The sequence below is a fragment of the Amaranthus tricolor genome, chromosome 12 (assembly GCF_026212465.1).
Source record: "Amaranthus tricolor cultivar Red isolate AtriRed21 chromosome 12, ASM2621246v1, whole genome shotgun sequence".
Taxonomy (NCBI): domain Eukaryota; kingdom Viridiplantae; phylum Streptophyta; class Magnoliopsida; order Caryophyllales; family Amaranthaceae; genus Amaranthus; species Amaranthus tricolor.
This window is the reverse complement of record NC_080058.1, coordinates 5622022-5643315: the sequence shown is the minus strand read 5'-3', so window position 1 is coordinate 5643315 and position 21294 is coordinate 5622022. Positions and strand designations below refer to the sequence as shown.

Below are 21294 nucleotides of genomic sequence, written 5' to 3'. Positions count from 1 at the left end.
AGAGCTTTTTCTACAAGTAAAAGAGAGGAGAGAAATAATCCTTCCAATAAATGGTGAAAATCAAACACATCACAAAGGTGAAACCAAAAATCCTTAAAGAAAGCAACTTTAATCCGTATCATTACAGAAACATAAAAAATAGAAGTTGAAGCTTTTTTCTTGAGTAAACTTGGTTTTGTTATTTGATTACAAGGAAGGGAATTATATTAAGCTTGACAAAAACCTAACTAGAATTACATGTTTTATAGTACAAACAATTAAATCTACAAAAAGAAAATGGATTTCAAAATCAAAAATTCTATACAATCTGGTTCATACTACCTCCTTTTCAAGCTTCAACACGGCCATGAATGCTTCTTGTGGTACATCCACTTTACCAATTGCCTTCATTCTCTTTTTACCTTCAGCCTGATCAATATAACCATAATCATCGTAAGTAAACAACAATTTCCGAAGACGCATATATTGCAACCGACAACCGAGTCACGCCAAATGTACACAGCGACAACGTCATCACCAACTTATATGTATTGAGGTGTTTAAAAACTGAAATTTCTGTATTATTTTACATACATATATCGATTCTCACTTTTCTCGCGAAGAGAGATTATACGCCATAGTGAGAAAGATACGTCAGTTATACATTGTTTCAGTTTACTTTGGCTTATGTAAGACTACACATAATATTAAAGACTTAAAAGTCATGCGTCAATTTGGTGTTAAGTCATATAACCTCCTTAAGAACAGTGATGATTGAGTAGAGCATCAAATTCGAATCAGACAGTAAAAAGAGAGGAAATTGGCCTTCAACCCACACAATAATTATTGAGAGAACCTTTGTATCCAGAAACAACTCTGTCCTCGATGCGTAAATAGAATTTTGTCCCTTTCTTATTTCAAAGAACATGATTTCAATCACAATCATAAAGACTAAGTCGCATTTTACGAAGCACAAAAAACACGCCCTACATGTTCTGAAAAACATTCAATAAACCCTTTACGAAAGACCAGTCTGCACCCGTAAACCCCCATTCCTTGTTGGGCTTGTTAAACTTGTTGGGAGAAAACAAGTCTTTCAGATCATGTGACTATGTCAGCCATATTATTTTCATCTTCTCCTTTCTCAATTTCTCATCCTATTATTATGTCAGTTTTGGTGTAGTCCCATAATCCTTACACGGCTACACGCCTGACACCACTTGGTTCAAAGATATCATTTGCAAGGAACGAGTGTAGCACAAGCAAGGCAATAATAGGTAATACATGCAATAGTAACAAAAACTGCCTAATTACATTGTTGGTCCCTCGTCCTCCATTCTAACACAGATGAGGTCATGCACAAACGTAAATGAACAAGCCTTTCAGAAGCTTGACGGGTAAGTGGTAACACATTTGCATTTCAAATGACAGATATATGAAACAAGAAATAGATACACAAGCCATTTTAGGCTTCAGACAAGAATTGTAAAACGAATTTAAATTTCAGGGAGGGGGAGATTAGATGAGATACCTGTTTTTTAAGCAATTTCTTTTTCCTGGATATGTCCCCACCTGTTCAGCAAATAACAAGAATAATGCATGGTTTTGTCAGCCAAAATCAAAAAAATATGTTCAATAGGTGTCAACACATCATGAAGAATAAAGGGTTGTCAAATTGTTAGCAGCCAAGTTCAAGCTAGAGCCTCGAGCCTTCATTACCCGAAATATAAAAACTAAATTCAGGCACTCTCTTCCAAATGAACTGTGACCTTCGAGAATATACTTTTACTTTCAACTTATCTTGAGCAAAATCAATAGAAATACAAAAGCATCTCGGCATATAGAAGTATTATAGCATTATTTTACAATATCACTTCCAAAAAACTTTGATCTACAAAAATGAGAGAATCAACAGCCAAAATTTGATCTTGAAAAGCTCAAATTAATAGAGAATAGAGGAGAGTATTTTTCCACGACTAATACAAACTTCAACATGCTTTCCTAAACTAACATTATCATACATGTTAATACTATCAATGTTTAATTTGATAAATACCTTATAAGCTCACATTAATTAAATAAATATACTTGGTCATCTGCCCGTCTAATTATCCATCTCAATTCATACACACCATTTATTTAGAGGAGGACGCCTAGAGGATGTAAATCAAATTTCTACACAAGACAAGCGGGCTGCAGGCTCTATGTATGGCACGTATCATAATCATAAATACTAATAAAAGAACTGAAAATAACACATGGTGATATCAATTTGATATGATTATAATTTATTGCGTGGCAAATTTATTTTCCTAAATAAATTTAAAGTTAAATTAGGTAAATAAATATTATTACATTAATTCTTTACATCTAAATAAAAATCATAAATACTAATAAAAGAACTAAAAAATAACACATGACGATATTAATTTGATAAGAATAAAATTTATTACATGGCAATTTATTATCAATTACATGTTATTATTATAAAATTATAATATTTCTTATAAAACAGATAAAGAATTTTAGAATATAAAGTGCTTTAAATGAAAAAATTAGATTGTTAATATAAGTATTAATTAAAGTTCTCACACTTGCTAAGACAAATATGGGAAATCTTCCAACAATCTGATAATAATTCTTTATCATCCTCAAAATATTTTTTGATTATCATGTAAATATATATTTTGTTTCCGAATGAAATATTTTACTAATGAAAATTTAATGAATAAACTTTATTAATAAGCAAATACTTCAACATAAAAAAGCAAATATATATTCTAAGAAACTTTAAATGGAAATCTTATGTAGTTTTAAATTCAAAAACATGATATTCTTAAAAATTTAAAAGAACATATTTTATTGTGATATACTACTCATATATTAAGGAATTAGTTAGTGTTAATTTTGGTAAGAATTATTCTATATGGCAATTCACTATGAGAATGCCATGTGGAATTTTACAGTCTTTTTATTAGATTAAAATATATATAATAACATGTAATTGATTTAAAATTTATATTGATATATACTTTTATACTAACAATTTCGTGCATTGCACGAGTTACTATACTAGTTTAATATAATTTGACAAAAAAAATGAGAAAATCTATCCTGGGATAGAAATTAAAGGTAGTTGTAATACAAGTTTCGAACTCACCATAACACTTTGCTAGAACATCCTTCCTGATAGCAGAAATTGCTTCACTTGCGATAACTTTTGAGCCGATGCATGCCTGTCGAATGGTCGCACAAACAATTAAATAACAATAGCAGCTCCTGCATAAGTCCATGCCACTATTTACCACAAAGATCATATCAAGAAAAAACCAGACTTGAAGCCACAATCATATGGCACAACTTAAAGGCAGTTATCTTGGTAATGTATTAAATAAATCCAATCTCGAAGATAAAAGGAAAGTTTGTTATTAACATGATTACAATAATAGCTTTACTGCGTCCATTCTCGTTGGAGCTGTTGGAATCTGATTATATTAGACTACAGTAAATGACTCGTTAAATCGTGTGCACTTCTTAATTTGGTGTTGTAGACTTGTCAATGATGCTTTCTATAAAGGGTCACTTGGAAACAATCTCTGTGTTTACAAGAATAAGGACAAATACATTCTACTCTCCCAAATCCGCCTACACGGGAGTCACTTAATGGCATTGGAGTAATGAAATGTTATACACTATCTATCAGATTTACATTTTGCTTATCATCTGAACATGTTTTACATCTTTAGTAATGAGGAGCTCAGCTTTTGCAGAATCCAGCACATCAGGAAATCCTCCAACACTAAAATGAGGAATTTACCTGAATAGGCACTTTAAACATCTGCCTTGGTATAAGCTCCTTCAGCTTTTGTGTTAAGGCCCGCCCCACACCATATGCCTGATGAAAAAATCAAAACACAAATCAGTAATATAATTCAGAAACAGATAACAAATCACGTGGCTGGATTTTCATGAAGGATAAAAACACAGAGTGCACTTTAAACAATACTCCCTTTGTCCCATTTAATATGCACTCAATTTCAAGTTAGGTTGTCTCACTTACGTAGCACCCTTTCTTCTTTTGGTAATGGTCTCCACCAATCTCTTTTAATCTCATCCTCACATTCTCTCTCTTTTAATCTCATCTACTCAGATCTTTACCCACCTGTTATTTGTCATATTCACCAACTACAAATTAATATTTACACCTCCATAAAAAAGGTGCAAATCAAATGGGACAGAGGGAGTATGATTTATGCCTGCTGGAAAACATCATTCTTAAATTATCTAGCATTTTGAGACAGAGAGAGATAGAGGGAAAACCAAGTAGGATAAGTTAAAGAGACAAAAAAAATCAACTAATTTCAGCAAAAGAGGTAATGTTATTTTTAACAGTTTTAGTAGCCTAAGAGAAGATAATGAAGTTAAAATTTATAAAACTTGTTACCTTATCCTTGTGGACAATAGTAGACAATGGATCCACACGATCGCCATTTATTTGAATATCAAGCTTGACTAAGTCACTTTCTCGATACCTGGCAATTCACATGGACATAAACTATGAGCACTCTTATTGCTCTTTGATATTGTCATATTCAATTAAGCAAAACTGTGTATACAAAGGGAAACTCCCATAAGATCTGACACTGAAGCGTGAAAGATCAGAAGGATTTATCAAACCCAGCCCGGCCAAAATATAAGTTTCATAGGAAATAAACGTCATTACTCGAAGAAGGTGTACTCCATGCTTCCATAGCCCTTACTCCTGGACTTGAGCTGATCAAAAAAGTCACCCACCATCTGTGACAATGAAATTTTTATGATATTAATTCCAGGAATAAAAATGACAAATGAAACCAACACAAGTTTTGAGGAAATGAGCAACAGAATTTGAAAACGCCACCTCTGCCAATGGCATTTCGTAGCTTAATGATGCTCTATTTTCAGTGATGAATTTCATTTCTTTAAACACGGCCCTTCTATCTTGAGCCAACTCCATCAATGAACCAATATAGTCCTTCGGCGTAAGCAATTCAATCTGCATAAACAATATACCAACGGAACTTATGTCTTTACAAACACCTAATGTAACTTCAACTTAATCTTAAGAATAAAATAAACAGATTGCAGATTGTTCAAGGAACAAGAAAAGAACCTTGACATATGGCTCTTCAATGGACTTCCTTTTTCCAGGTTCCGGAAGTAAAGAAGGATTTGAGCATTCAACCTGAAATAACCATTATGAGATCAGTCATCAATTTTAACAAGGCTAAGAGAGCTTTTTGGAATACATAACCATTGACAAACCAAAAATTCTAACTCTACTTCACCCTTCATGAACACATTAAAAAGAAACCCTAAACCATAACCAAATCTCCAGCCCACCCCTTACAGCTTTTTCCAATGGGATAAGTGAAGGGAAAGGAGGGAAGGGATATAGAGGGATGAAATTTTCGGATTTAGGATAGCACAAAAGGAGGGGAAGAAATTAGAAGGGGTGGACTTGGAGAGAAGAAATCCTTTATATTTTGTAGGAAACTAATCTTTCCAACAAAGAAGAAATTGGGAAGGAAACTCATCACTCGTCCCTACCTTCTCCCACATTTCCCTCCCCATGTTTTACTTCGTCAAATGTCATTCAAACGCGTTAAAGAAAAGAATGTCAAAAGAGAAGATAAAGATACAACCAATACACTGAATTGCATGACAATAGGAATAGCAGCAGACTAGAAATTTAACAAACGTTTTGAAACACAATGCTATACGACATACTTCATATATCCAATCAAAAAATGAGGTTCAAAGTGCAATTACCATTTCACCATCTGAGCAATTTACTCGATATACAACACTTGGGGCAGTAGTTATTAGAGACAAATTGTACTCTCGTTCTAGTCTTTCCTGCATGACAGCTACAGATCATTCCCCATTTACACAGCTAGATATTATTCCAAAACATGACAGAGCCACCACGCAATGATAAATATAGAACATTTGATTACCTGAATAATTTCCATGTGGAGCAGACCCAAAAATCCACATCTAAACCCAAAACCCATTGCTGATGAAGTCTCTGGTTCAAACTGTGGAAAGGTAAAACAAATTTGAAATCGTCAATGGGCTCCATTTTAATAGCATATCCTATCCCCCACAAAGTCCAACAAAGTGCAATGAAACAGCAAAACTGTTGAAACAAATTCATCTCCAACAATAAAAAATGTTGAAACATGTCTACATGCAAAAGCTTGATAGATAGCTCTAGTGCAAACAAGGGAATGGGAATAAAAAATCAGCTGAGCAGAAAGAAGTAGAGCAGTAAGAACATTAAAACAGATTTAAATGCAAAAAAGTATTGGTAGGTAGCTTTAGCATGATGGGAAATGGGAACCTAAACATTGGCTTAAAGAAATAAAATACACTAGTTCTAAAAAATTACGATTAGTTTTTATTAGTTCTTTGTCATAGGTACAAGGTGGGAAATAACCGGAAAAGCATAGGTTACTCAGATTCAGAGACTCATATCCGACACAAGCACATGCCCAAGTTTCAAACTCGGCTAAAAATGGTACACTAGCTCTAAAATTTATGATTATTAACCTTTAGGGCAGCGTCATTAAGCTGCAACTTTTCCAAGGCATCACGTAATTCAGGAAACCTGCAAAATGAAAATCATCCAATCAGCAGGAAGCCACGTACAACTGATTTCTAGCAACCGAAATAGAAGATCAGTATCTGATGCAAAAAAAACGGGTATTGGTTATTACTGATCTGCATCAACTGGAAATAAACCACAGAAGACCATAGGAGTTGCCTCTTGATATCCTGGAAGTGGTTCCTCTGCCTTCTTTCCGTGATGCGTAATGGTGTCCCCAACTCTAGCATCAGCAACTGATCTTATTGAGGCTGAGAGATAACCGACCTGAAATTCAAGCAAGCATAATATTCAATAACTTTAGAAGAGAAAGTTTAGCATATAAAACAACATCAATGACTATTCAAAAAACTCATAAGTGAAAATACACGACAACATCATCGATAAAGCTATAACAAGAACAAATGCTGATACTGAGAATTTCTGCTGAACACCATTAGATTTATTCAGCTACTAATTAAACTTTAAACTTCCATTTTCCTTGTCTAGGCCATTACATTCATCAAGCCCATTAAAAAAATATAAAAAATGGTCTCTCGAAAAATGTATTGACAATTATTTGACCATGGGTATTACAAAGGTATTTGACAATCCTATGTTGGCTAGTTTACTTGGCTTGTTTGAACTTGGCCATGAGCGTTAGTATTGGTTGTTTGTAGTAACTTCATAAGTTCACAGTTTGGCGTTAGCTATTCAAAAGCATGTTTAGTAAAATAAAGTTATGGATAATTTATAAAACAAAAGGTGGGCCAACAAGTCAAAAGCCACTTTCAGCAGCCTTTTCACTAGAGCAACTTATCAGGTGGCTAAAATGTTTCTAACTGAAATATCTTTACAATTTTCAATTAATTTATTTTCAACATTTTGCCCTCCAAATCTGAAAATTGTTGAAAGAAATTTAGTATGAAACTTCAAGTTTAGAGGTTGACAAAAACATTAGTCACGCTTTGGATTGGGCCACATTTACAGAAAAAGTAGTAGCTACCGATAAAACAATGGTGGTCGTATGACGATAAAGATCGGACAAATATGACAAACGTGACATTGACGCTTTGCCATTTTGCAATGAGTAGAAGACAGAGAATATGTTTTACTCAGGGAGCTTGGAGGGAGACAATGAAGTGTAGAGAAGGTGGGGTTTTATTATTCTTTAAGAGAAAATATTTAAGTTCAAACAAGCATTTGCCAAGTAGCATTTTGCAAGGTTATCGGGTGCAGCAGATTGCAAAATGACCATAGTATGGAGATATGCTCAACACATTGGATATTTGGATTAATCTGAATTCTGAAATGATCAATACATGGGTTCTATATGAGTAGAACTTCAAGTTTTGGGATCAATAATATCATTTTTTTTCCTAAAAGAAAGTAATATAGTTTTAGGCACTTTGTCTACGTAAAAAATATTTTATAATGTGCGTAAAATATTTAAAAACCAATCATATTTCCTAATACAAAAAATGTTGACTTTGCTTCACCTAGGCATACGTCTTTGCCAATTGCCTTCTGCCTAACCTCCAATGGCCCCTTAATGTTGTCAGTGGGCCTTGGCCCTTGAACGCTATTCATTTGAATTTAATATGGGCCCCAATGGGCAAGAATGATTTTGTTAGAAGATCAAATATACATTAAAGATAACTAGAAAAGGAATTAAGTAGGAATTAGAGTATTAAGAGATATACAAGTAGCACTGTAACAAAGCTAAAATTGAAAACTAAGTTTTTAAAAAAAAAAAAAAAAAAAAAAAGCAAAACATAGTTCAAATGTACGAGACCTAAGCTTTAAACACAAAAGGATTCAGCTGTAGTATCTTACCTCACCAGCATATAATTCATCGACTTGCAGCTGATTAGGAGAAAGAACTCCAATTTCATCAGCAAAGTAATCCTGACAGTTAGATTACCCCTGCATCAGCTTTTACAAATGGGTATCCAAAGCAGACAGCGCAATAACCATAATTAGAGTCTACTCCCTCCCTTTTTTTTTATATTTGTCATATATGGGATAAACACACATATTAATAAAAACTGAATATTTAGAGTAATTGGGGTATTATTATGTAGAAAAATATGTAATGTGATACACATAGTATTGTTAAAAGGTAAAAAAATGAAATTTTATTTTTTAAAAACTCAATAATTACATTGAATATGTAACCATAATGCACAAGAAAATAGAATCCCAAGAGGGCAAATGGGTTATTTTCCCAACTTAATGAAGATAAAATTGTCCAAAATATTTTCGAATATAAAAAGTATTCTAAATCGGACAATATTTTTGAAACAACCCACTATAAAACGGTAGAAAAACATAAAAGAACAAGGGGTTACAATAATAGTATATCATTAACTTATCCAGCTAAAACCAGGAAGAAACAATTAGGAAATTATTCAGCTTTTAATTATGAAATTGGAATCAAATGTCTGACAAAACTTTCATCAATATCACACTTTTGAAATAGCAATCATTATTTGTGTTTCCATGTAGGCACCAGAAGAAATAGCTTTGTATAGTAATACTTATAAAGATAAGATGTCTAAATCCACCAAGGACAAAGAGAAGTAGCTTTTTAAAGATAGGAAGCGATAGTGTATGAATTTTGAAACAAGTCAACGTGGTTCAGGAGAAAACAAAAACTATGGAGGTTTGTAAGCTTGTAAGGTTTCCCTTCTTTTTGTTGTTTAAGGCCCCTTTGTGAATGCAAATCTCCTTCGCGACTTCCCTTACTTATAACATGACACCTTTACATAAATAAAACACATAACAAAAAGTACTCACCTTTCCACTAGCCATGAAATGAATTCGATCACCCTTCTTTAATGTCCCATCAATTACACGGAAATATGCAATCACTCCCCTATATGGATCGTAGTAGCTGCAAAACACTTAAACAGTAATTAATTTACCACAATAAATCAAGCAAATTGATAAACAAACTAAGTGAATAGTTTTGAGACATTTAGAGAGCCAAATTATTTGCAAGAAAGATTTAACTTTATCTTATTACATTGCATGATTTAAATTAAAATTAGGCAATAGGCATGAAATTAAATTTGAAAGGAATTGCAATTGTATGGAGCACATATAACATGGACATAGAGTACATGTGCGGCTGGTATACGATAGGTATACCCAGTTGACCATAGTGGGTGGGGATGAGTGTTAATGTCTGCCCAGGTGGGGAACTGTGGGTGTGAAAATTTCATCCGCCATGGGTAGTGAGTAGGTGGTGGATATGGGTAAGGCCTACCCATTTTGCCATCCTTCAACTAGAGGAAGTTTATCATACTTTTCATCGCAGCTCAAGTATCCATATCTGATACTTGGAGGTGATAGTTCCACATTGCGTATGTATGATTTGACACAATAAATGTGGTCAAAACAGCAAAAGCCGAAAAGCAATAATTCTAATTATATTTACCAAAGTAACAAAATAAATATCTTTGACCACGAGCTTTGGACAATCATAGCGAGTTCTAATATTAGCATGAATGGAATTTTTCATGCCAGACTATGGGACCATACGAAAGCTGACCAATAAGTCATAACTCATAATGAAGTTTGAGGTCTCTAGAATTAACAGATGTATTGTATGGAAACACAATGCTTCTTTCAATAGTCGTCCTTAAGGATATTGTCTTCCTTGAGGATATTTTCTTTAGAGTAGTCCAAAAATACAATCTCAATCGCAATTGCAGTATCAGTTACAGTAATGGGATGAGGTCGTCGTCATATGCCAAATATTCCTTTTGTCCCTTTGAAACTACATTATACAAATCAAAGTGAGAGTTTTTTAGTTGTACTGTAGCAAACTCAACAGGACAAAGGGAGTATCGATCAAAACCATGAAAAGTACCTTAAACCAGCCTAATAATGGCTTATTACACCTTCACTATGCAGGTCAGGTATTTGAAGTTGATAGTGTTCACATTTATTAGACCTCCTTAGTCATTTTGCGGAATTACAAGGTGTAACGCTCACTATTTTATTCAAATCGAATATCCCATTCGGTTTTTGGCACTATTCACCCGTCACTCTTAGCTTAAATTTTATTCTCAATCTATAAGTTAAAACATAGTCAAGCTAATGTATGAGTTAAAACATAGTCAAGTAGAATCTTGTTTGATTCGTCTCAATGTAAACTCTATTAATATCAACTTTTTATAATTTTTAACCAAGTACAATTACAAATATTTGCGGTTGAAATAGTACGCTGGTAAGTATGAAAAATCAAATGGGACATGTGATTAGAAAGAGAGGAAGTATAAGTTTCTTTGAAACATAAGTACTAAAAAGGTCAAAATCTTAACTACATGCAAGATACTGCCTATTCATAAGCTCACATTAAGAATAGAAGTACAAGCTAAAAACAAGTAGAGCATGATTACCTATCAAATATTAGAGCCCTTAAGGCCTTTGAAGAAGTATCACTAGGTGGAGGAATCTTTTCAACAATAGCATCAAGAATTTCAATTATGCCAATGCCCTCCTAAAAATGAGACGGTGAACCGATAAAAAGAGAACGATTGCACATTAAATGTTTTATATTGAACGTTAGGACCACAAATTAACAAAACTGCTTGAATATTATTTCCAAATAATTACATCTTGAGATATATAAATACAACAAATATATATTTCACTGACCTTTGCAGAACAGAGAATTGCATTGCTACAATCCAGTCCGATTACCTACAAAGGAAAAAAGTGACTAAGGTACAAGTATACAATTAACCTAGGCAAGCCAAATGTTTGATAACACGTAAAAAGACTAGAATAGCTTGCTCAAAAGTTACAGATTTAACCCCTTCCACAAAAATCGGTGTATCAATATACTAGAACTGATGCCCAAATTACCATTTAGCAGCGGTGATGAAGATACAACCCACTCTGTCCCAAAAAACAAATAGCCTGGCAGATATGAGAAAGATTTAGAGAAAAATGAGATGACAAAAGCGTTGGTTATTTTCAGGCAGAAACTCGAAGGAAATGCGGTTGACATTTAGTTGGTGCTTGGTAGATGACATTAGAGACGGGTGTAAATATAACACGCAAATTACCGGTCTTTTAAGAGTGGATTTCTTATTCTCTGTTTTTGAGCCCAGAGTATGAAGTCCCAGAAATTGGACCTAAGCCCGATCCAAATTCTGAATTTCAAACTGAGGATAAGACCCAAATACAGATTTGTCAATGAAATCCACATCGAGAAACATACCGTATTAGGAGATTCCAAGTTTCTAACACTGAATATACTTGAGTTGCCTCAAATACTATTTTAGGTTGTTCTTATGAGTTGCTCCATAGCCCAAAATGGAAAGAGAGATCACATTTTTCTCTTTATCTCTCCCTACCCACTAACTAATAAGGCATTGAATAGTTAAAAAAGCAAATTGGGAGAGAGGGTAAATTCAAGATAGACCAAATTTTTCCAAAATAAAATCAAACAAGTCTCTCCGAGTTACCTAAAGCAGCCATAAACAGCAAGTAACTTCATGTTAATAGAAGTTGGGTGCTACTCTAATCTATAGGAATTTCTAGAATACAACACATGAGGGTAAGTTCTAGTTCTACACATCTACTCTCTCCATCCCTTTTATGTTCCACTAGCCATACAAATCAAGGAAGAAGATGTATGGGTGATGTAATTTTCATATAGTAATTGAGTAATGAGAGACTATATAGGTTGGGATAAATAGAATAGTGGGAGCATTACAGAGATAAGAGTATGCTATATAAAGAAATATTCCAATAGGGATAAACATTTTGAGATTGGCATTGTTATTATTGTGGACAAACAAAAACGAACCGATAAAAATAGAAACAACAACAAAAAAAGGAATGGAGGTAGCAATTCTTAGCAGCAAGATAAATGAGAAGTAAGCACAAAGCACTAATAGGAAAAAAAAAAAAAAAAAAAAAAAAAAAAAAAAAAAAAAAAAGAAGAAAGAGAAGCAGTGAGACAATGAGAGCATCTAAACTCTAACTCTACATGAGCAACACATCTACAATTACAGATTTTTTATGTTAATGTGGGAAAAATCATCCAATTTGTTGCAACAAGCATGCTAAGCTAAATGAAATAACTATCTCTGTAAACTAACCTCCTCAATCTCCTTTGCAACACGATCAGGATCAGCACCAGGCAAATCTATTTTGTTGAGAACCTGTAACACTCAATTCACATCCAATTAATAACATCTATGTAACCACAAGGAACAAAAGTTCATAATGGACACCAATAGATAATTGCAACTTCAACAAGTAAGAAAAAATGAAAGTTCTAATCACGATTAATATATATCATTCTCCATTGAGCTCTTTTTGTGTTTTCAGCGAGCTTGGATGAGATAACAAGACTAAGATTCTCTAGTGCATGTTGCTTGTTGATGACATAGTAGTGGACGAAAAAGATAGGGTCAACGCTAAGTTAGAGAAGTGGTTTATGCTATAGTCAAAGTAAGACAACGCCATATTGGCTCAAACAATCATGGCAAAAGTGTTCTAAAGTTGGATTTGAGGGAGCTCAGTCCAAGTGACCATTTCAAGTAATTGGAACAACATTTCACAAAAAATATTGATTATTATGTAAAGAATAGGATTTAGTGTGAGTGGCTCAAATGGAGAGTTGCCACAAGATATTATGCAACCAAATGTTATACGACTGCGATCAAGTGAGGTTAAAGAGTAAATTACAATAAACTGACATTACTACTATATAGGTTTAAAATGCTACGCTTTGAGAAGAGATCATTTCATAAAGATGAGGGTAAGTGAGATGCTTAAGTTAAGGTGAACAAGTTGTCATACCCTAAAGGATAGCATTCAAAATGAAAATGTGTGAAAGAGTCTTGGTGCGTAAAGACAAAATGAGAGAATTAGTTACATTGGTTAGTCATGTCACATGTATATAGGAGACCGAAAAACACAACAATTAGAAAATAATAGGTTGGAAATTCGAGGAGCTTAAAAGTGGGAAAGGTGGGGGAAAATGGCATAGATAATGGAACTTGTTTGATGACAAGAATAAATGAGATTTGCATTAGCATATGACAATAGATAAGAATGAATAGAAAAGGAGATTATACATGGATGATCATGATTTTATTTCTTATAGATAAGTATCGAATTAAGCCCAATAAAGTATAGGGGGTATTTAGTAAATAGTAGTTGCTTGCTTGCTTTTTAGTTGGTTGGTTTGACTAGCTGAAAGTGTCCACTGATTTTGTTGTGTTTTAAGCTAGTTGGATAAGTCACTCGTTTAGGAAGATGTTTGGAAAAATTAGGTAATGGTTGTTGGCTGGAGAAAACTTGGACCAACAAGCCAAAAGTCAAAAAAAAGCTAAGCAAACTAGTTTTTTTATTTTGAAAGTTGTTTGAAAAGCCATTTACCAAACACCTTTTTGACTTTTTGACCAACCAACAAGTCAAAAGCCAATCAAAAAGCAAACTAAAATTCCATTTACAAAACACCCCATAATCTTTGTGACAATCTAACACATTGAATTGTTTTGGTTCATGTAGCTAAACCCGTAAGTCGGGATTCATGTTTTGACATTGTATTAGGATGGTCCAATTACCAATAAAGTGCAATTTAGAAAAAAAAATATGAACAATTTAAATGAAAAATAAGTTTTAAATGAGGCCATGGAAAGAGAAAATTTGGTTTGTAAGGAGCTGAAAAGGAGAATACTTACAGGGATCACTTCTAAGTTGTTCTCCAGTGCCAAATAAACATTGGCTAATGTTTGAGCTTCCACTCCCTTCAAAAGTAAAGCGTAGACATTAGGCATAATGAATTCATGAACAAAAGTATTAATTAAGTAATAAGATGTGCAAGAAACCACATTTAAGAAATAGTGATAAAAAAGAGACTCAAAGTAAAAAAAAAAAAAAAAAAAGAATAAAAGGTAAGAATTTGATGCCAAAATTTATTGATATAGGTACTCAAGCTAGCGCTTGGAAGTTCATCTCTCCACTCCCCACGTTCAAACTCCTTGTTGGCCTTTTGTGTAATAGTTCCTTATTGTCCTTTTATTTGAACTAAAAGTTTTTACATATGAACTTTTTGGCCTTTATCCAATAAACTTTTCTTCCTTACATTTTTGAGTCAAAAAGAACAAAGTCTAAATATTTTTGAAGTAGATGTTCAGTATATATTAGATTTAAATATTAGCTGACAATGAATATTAAATTTAACCTAGAAAACATCCCATACAAAGAAAAACATACAAGACATAAGGAATAGTTACTTTATTGGTCAATAACTTCAAGACCCTCTAACCATATAACAATAGTTCATGAAAATTGGAATATCTTGTGACTTGTGAGGCAAAGGTCATATCAAACAAAAAGCATGACTGCATTAGCCAAAACAGTGAAAAAACATTCACCTGTGAAGCATCAACAACAAGTAAAGCACCTTCACATGCAGCAAGAGAGCGAGAAACCTAAAGAGAAACAAAATGCATAATCCGATAAGTGATTAGTATCATATTCATATTACAAGTTATGACAATATATAAAACGAAAGAGGTACCTCTATTCTAAAAAAAATTAGAAATTCATAGTTCATAGAATTATTAATGAGACTTACTTACAAGTTACAACATAAAACATAAAAATTAAATGGAACATTTTGACAGGACAATAAAGTAGCCATTTTGCCATTATATTCTAGATTTGTAAGAGCATGCTCTAAACACTGAGAGTTTATACTAAAAAGATATATGATGTCAAAAAATTATACTAGATTACCAAATAATTGTGGGTTGCTGTAACAGATCAGCCGGACCCGTTACTGAAACTGATAGTATGGACACTTTGAGTCTGCCCAATGACTCCCAAAAGAACCAATTCTTATTATTCACTATTCAAAAGCCAATTTATTATTACAATGGTGGCTCTATATATAGCCTAAGCCCCAAAAGACAACTAAAATACAACTATTCTAATCAACAAAACACAGACTAATTAATAGTGAAATGTCGATAATGCCCTTGGACCCTTTGACCATTCATCACATTACCGACCGCCTGAAGTTCCACCTTGCCCTCAATGTGGATAAAAATTAGCCTTGTGTGTCCAAGAGGTTGTCCTCGAATATGAGCCATTGACCATTATTGTATCTAATTGCAATTCTAACATTAGATTGACGATTTTAAAGAGATGAATTGTGAGTAGATTGAGAAGCAATGGATTGGAAGTATTTTTAAATGGGTTGAAAGTTTTTAACATTCTTAGGCTTAAGATTTGGGTTACTTTCCAAACAAAAAAAAAAAGGAAAGCAGCAGAGGCCCAATTCTTTTCAAGTGCAGTGACGTCATCAGTGACGTCATCTATATGTTCAACAGAAAACCCTAGCTGAATTCTCCTTTCCTACCTCTTATCCCTCTTCCCTCCAATTTCAGAAACATTTAAGAAATCAGACTCTCTCTCCCACGTCTTCTCCCGGCAGCCGGTCAACTGCTGCCAATTTCCAGCAAGCTGCCCAACTTCTCCGACCTCTACTGTAATTTTCACGTCGCTGGCCTTTCTTTCCCTCTTCATCCTCTCGCTGGCCAGCCAACCTTCATTCCCAGTGGTCACTTCCTTTCCTTCCTTCATTCTCTTGCCGGTGTATCACCCTAGGTCCACATCGCCGGCTGGTTTAAAGATGAGCCGCCTTGATTTCCAGACAGTAACTGTTTCCTCGTCGCCTTCGTGTCTCCTTCGACTTTCGGTTCCGGTGACCCCAACAATTTCAGCCATACTCTCCACTTTCCTCACACCAACACCGGCAAACAAGCCCTATTTTCCAGCTTCCTCCATTGTCGTCCTAACGCCTCCTGTTTTCTCCTTTCTACTCTATGCTTCGCTCATTTTTTTCTCGCGCACAACCACAGCCTCAACCGCCCTCTTCACCTCTGTCTTCTCTCGGATCCGGTACCTCCAGCCCGGTCCTCCCCCAGAACCTCAATCATGAACATCAAGAATCTGCTTCCTCTTGCGTTTTGTTCTAGATGTGTATCTCCATCCCTTTCTCACCATCTTCTCTGTTTTATTTTTTCTCACATTCCTTCTTACTTTCTTTCCTTTTTTTGCATTTTCTTTTCCTGTTCCTGCTTTCTTCTTTATTACCCTTTTCCCAAAGGTGTTCCATTTTTCTTTCTATTTCTAACTTTTTCTTTCTTCTCCATTATTTGCACACACTTATCGTTAATCTCTTCTTTAATTTTAAGATCTGGTTTGCCTTCAATCTCTTCATTAAATCCTGAATCTTCACAAATGGTGTTTTCTTCAATAAGGGAACATGTTCTTTGCAGTCTTAAAACTTCTTGACCAATTCTTTCATATCTTCAAAGTTTTTCCGTATTTGTTTGCGTAATGCTATAGTCAACTGGTTATATTGTTTCAACAACTTCAAGTAGTCTGTCTCCCATATTATGCCGTCGCCGGCGAGTCTCCGGTCACCGGAATCGTACCGCTCTGATACCATTTGTAACAGATCAGCCGGACTTGTTACCGAAACTGATAGTATGGACACTTCGAGTCTGCCCAATGACTCCCAAAAGAATCAATTCTTATTATTCACTATTCAACAGCCAATTTATTATTACAAGGGTGGCTCTATATATAGCCTAAGCCCCAAAAGACAACTAAAATACAACTATTCTAGTAAACAAAACACAAAGACTAATTAATAGTGAAATGCCGATAATTCCCTTGGACCCTTTGACCCATTCATCACAGTTGCATGATCCGAAAATTTATCTCCTTTGCATCCTTAAAATTCCTCTTCCCTCATTCACTTTTGTCTAGTGCTATATGCTCTTGCAAATCCATACCCCACATGTCATTTTGTTTGGTACCTCTATCCAAGTCATTCACTTTTGTCTAGTGCTATCAGCCCAGTAGGCCTTACTTATGATTTGCCACTATACATGCCTATGCAATACATCATGAATTAGACCAACCAAGGGATCCAAATCAGAGTATGGCAATCGATGTCATATGCATTGACTTGCAGCAACCTGAATGTGACGACTAATACAAAATGAGATATTCATAAATTATGTACATTTCATAGTAGAATCAAGACAACTTGTGATTTGAAAAGAAGCCAATCCAATCACTAATCCGATTTCAATTTAAAGTTTCCTTCTCAATAAAGAAAAAACAAATGGAGAGACCTCAGCTCAAGTTATCCACAAAAAATATCTACAGACTTGAGAACTATAAGTATTATATAAATAGAACTTCAAATACCAAGCATTGACATAGCTTTGTACATACTGCAGTTCATGTCTCCACTCACAAAATTGATATGGGATAAAAAAAATTCTAATTGACGGAAGGAGAAAAAACTACAAGAGTATATACTTCAATAGTAGATACCTGCAAATCACTCGTTTGATTATTTGACTTCATATTATGCGAAGGTATCCCGCTAAGATAAAAGGTAAAAATTTTACCGCAATGTCATTAGAGCACTACCACAAGGGTCAAAATGTTGGAATTTCATAAAATATCGTAGAAGATGAGTGTCGTTGAGATGCATATGTTAAAAAGGATGAGTGAACATACCCTTAAGGGAAAAATTTTATATGAAGACATAAGACGAGATCTAGGATTCACGGATATTGAAGACAATATGTGAGAACCATTTATGTCGGTTGTTGGTTAAGTCATGTGCAAAAATGATCATAAAATACTCCCTAGAAGTGGAAGGTTGGAACTTAGCAACTTAGAAGAGAAAGAAGTAAGCCAAAAATGTTGTGGATAACATGTGTGAAGAACAACATGAAGAATTGGAATTTTCTAGTGGAGAGGAGAATATATATAGATGATCATAAAAGTTGATGTTCTTAGCCCTTAGTTGTAGATTAGTACAAAATATAGCTTAAATGCTTGATTAAATACTTCATATTATCTTTCTTAGTGGCAATTTTTTGATATGTTTTGATTCATATTGCCAACCCCATATAGATTATGGCTTTGGTGTTGTTCTTGATATTCCCAATAAATTGCAACAAGGATTCGTTAAACATGCATAATAATAGTTGGTCTAAATGTCCAAAACCTTCATGCATAAGTTCAAACTATGTAGCAGTTTCGTAATAATGAAAGACAACATCAAAGGTTCATACACAACAACAGAGGTGCTTTTACTTCTACTATATTAGAAAAGACCAATGAGGAGTAGTCACCATGTATACGACAACATTAAGACATAAACAACATGGCCAAAAAGTTAATTAACAAGATTAACTAGAGTGTCCAATTGTAACTAGAGAAAAGTAATCATACCTCATAAGAGAAGTCAACATGCCCAGGTGTATCAATAAGATTTAGACAATATGGTTCATTTTTATGGATATAACGCATGCGTGCTGCCTGAGAAACATGGTAAACATTAGAAGACTTAATGAATGTTATTTTAGCTAAACTAAATGCCACAATGAAGAGCTACAAAAAGAAATAAACTAGGAAACATACAACAAATTTGCATATTTATATTAAAAGATCATAGCCTTGTTACAATAACTAGATTATCATATCAAAAAAATAATGGCAACAAAAACCGTGGGTAAACAATCAAAAAACTCAATCTTCAAGGAGAATATGAAGCAACCATATGTCATAAAAACTTAATAATATTATATATAGGATGTTTCAAGAGCATATAAACCAATTATGCATGACATGACATTTACTCTTGAAAGCATAGAGCCTAGAGGAAGTATACGATGCAAAGTTGAAAATCATTATGGTTAAACAGTTATTGTGTTTGATATCAAATTATGATATTGCCATTGTTATCCACTTAACATTAAGTACAAATTAAGTAAGTACAGATCTACATATATACCACCTACGTTTTCTAGTTGCACCTTTTCTTCCGAAAAGCTCTTACATTTAAAAGAAATGATGCGATTAAGTAGAGAGAAAGTATTACATCAATAAATCGAGAGAAAGTATAAATACAACATCAAGTACATATCACAATTTCTAAATTGTAAATATAGACCTAAATATATACTACATCCGTCTTTTTAGTTGCACAATTTCTCAAGAAAAGCTAATACTATAACGAGAAATGGTGCAACTAAAAAGAGAAAGCATATATACAACCCCATCAACAAAATTATAGACCAAAAAGAAAAGCAAAACAATTACCTGCAGTTTTATAGTGATTCCTCTTTCTCTCTCCAAGTCCATGTTATCAAGAAATTGCTCCTTCATTTCACGCTTTTGAACGGTACCAGTCATCTCTAGCAATTTGTCGGCCAAAGTTGATTTGCCATGATCAATATGTGCAATGATGCTGAAGTTTCTGATGTTTGAAACTGGGACCTTCAAGAGTAAACAATGCAGCTCTCAAAAAATTTCATATGTTCTAAGAAGGAAAAAAAAAACATGTAAACTATCAAATTCAAGATAACTCATATGAAAAAAGGAAAATGGTAACACAATTTTCACTAAATATGATTACAAGTTACAACTTATGTACAAAAATCCTAAAGCCTTAATGCCAACCAAATGGGTCGACTACACGAACCAATACATCAATCCCAATGTTCGTCTACGTGTATTCCCCTTCTCCATCTATTTCTAACTTCTACTTATTTTCCTATTCCTAAATTAAATTGATACAACTTAAGTCCAATTTCAAAATAGTCAAAAACTTCACTTCTTTCAATTTTGGTATACAACAATCCTAAAGCCTTAATGCCAACGATATAGGGTCGGCTACACGAACCAATACATCAATCAATCCTAGTGTTCGTCTATATGAATTCCCCTTCTCTATCCATATCTAACTTCAACTTATCCAACTTTGCTATTCCTAAATAACATTGACACAACTTAGTTATTGTTATTGTTGCTAATTCATTCAATTTCAACTCCAGTCTACTCTCAAAATTACTACAAAATTCAACCATTTTGTGGGCCATAATTAAACAACCCCAACCCCAAAAATTGAACAAACCCATTAACATACACCCATCAAAACAAAATCCCAGATGCAACTTTCACCAAAATGAAACACAAAATACCTTAAACTCAAGAAACCAGACATTATTAAAACCCAAAAAAAAAAAAAAGTAAAGCATTACCTTTAAGAGACGATCTTGACCCACTTTAGCGGCTAATTCAAGCGCGGCAGCGTCTTTAGAAGGGGCACTAGCAGCCTGACAGAGAAGTCTAAGCCTTCGATTAGTTTTAAGAGAGGAAATTCGAGGTGGGCAATGGCCATTTAGTTTAGATGATGAAGGGAAGTTAGAGGTTTTGATGGGAATTCGTGTGGAAGAATTGGTGGGTAATACAACTGTGAGGCGCGAGATGACCGTTGTAGTAGAAGTGGCCATTGGCAACCTGTGAAGCTTTTGTAAAGCTTTGTGTAGAGATTATGGATTATATGTTCATTGTTCTGTGTATATGTTGTGCATTTGCCTAGTTTTGAGTAGAAGTTTTTGGTTTTTGGTTTTTGGTATGTAAGTGTGAGCCACACATTATGTTGGATTGGCTTTGAGTTTACAAGTTGCAACTCTTGATTTATTAGTGAAGAACTTAAAAGAAATATTGCTATTAAGTAATTCGAATTCAACCCGTTAGTCTCATTTAGTTTTTTATATTTATCGAAGTAACATTTTAACTCTTAATATTTTTAATTCTTTTTAATTAAA

The 21294-nt window shown here is 33.9% G+C and overlaps 1 protein-coding gene across 2 annotated transcripts; it reads right to left on the bottom strand.

Annotated features, from left to right (window-relative positions):
- Positions 1-139: 139 nt before the first annotated feature.
- LOC130828308 (translation factor GUF1 homolog, chloroplastic) lies at positions 140-21134 on the bottom strand. Of its 2 annotated transcripts, none has more exons than XM_057694219.1 (22): positions 20725-21133; positions 19784-19960; positions 18914-19000; positions 15019-15075; positions 14323-14388; positions 12730-12792; positions 11276-11320; positions 11017-11117; positions 9407-9503; positions 8444-8515; positions 6741-6895; positions 6574-6631; positions 5979-6059; positions 5791-5877; positions 5132-5203; positions 4880-5014; positions 4703-4776; positions 4424-4511; positions 3797-3874; positions 3140-3215; positions 1511-1551; positions 140-408 (listed from the first exon to the last, which is right to left on the bottom strand). In XM_057694219.1, the coding sequence occupies exons 1-22, from the start codon at positions 20974-20976 to the stop codon at positions 313-315; spliced, it is 2058 nt and encodes a 685-aa protein (XP_057550202.1). In that variant the 5' UTR covers positions 20977-21133; the 3' UTR covers positions 140-312. The 2 variants fall into 2 exon arrangements, 1 of the variants encoding a protein (XP_057550202.1); XR_009047363.1 differs by having other exon boundaries at positions 310-408; positions 3140-3258; positions 20725-21134.
- Between the last annotated feature and the right edge of the window lie 160 nt (positions 21135-21294).

Coding starts and splice junctions, on each gene's coding strand:
- LOC130828308 (XM_057694219.1), bottom strand. CDS start 20,976: ATGGCCACTTCTACTACAACGGTCATCTCGCGCCTCACAGTTGTATTA. Junction 19,961..20,724: donor GTCAAGATCGTCTCTTAAAG/GTAATGCTTTAC, acceptor TTACTCTTGAAG/GTCCCAGTTTCAAACATCAG. Junction 15,076..18,913: donor ATGTTGACTTCTCTTATGAG/GTATGATTACTT, acceptor GTTTCTCTTTAG/GTTTCTCGCTCTCTTGCTGC.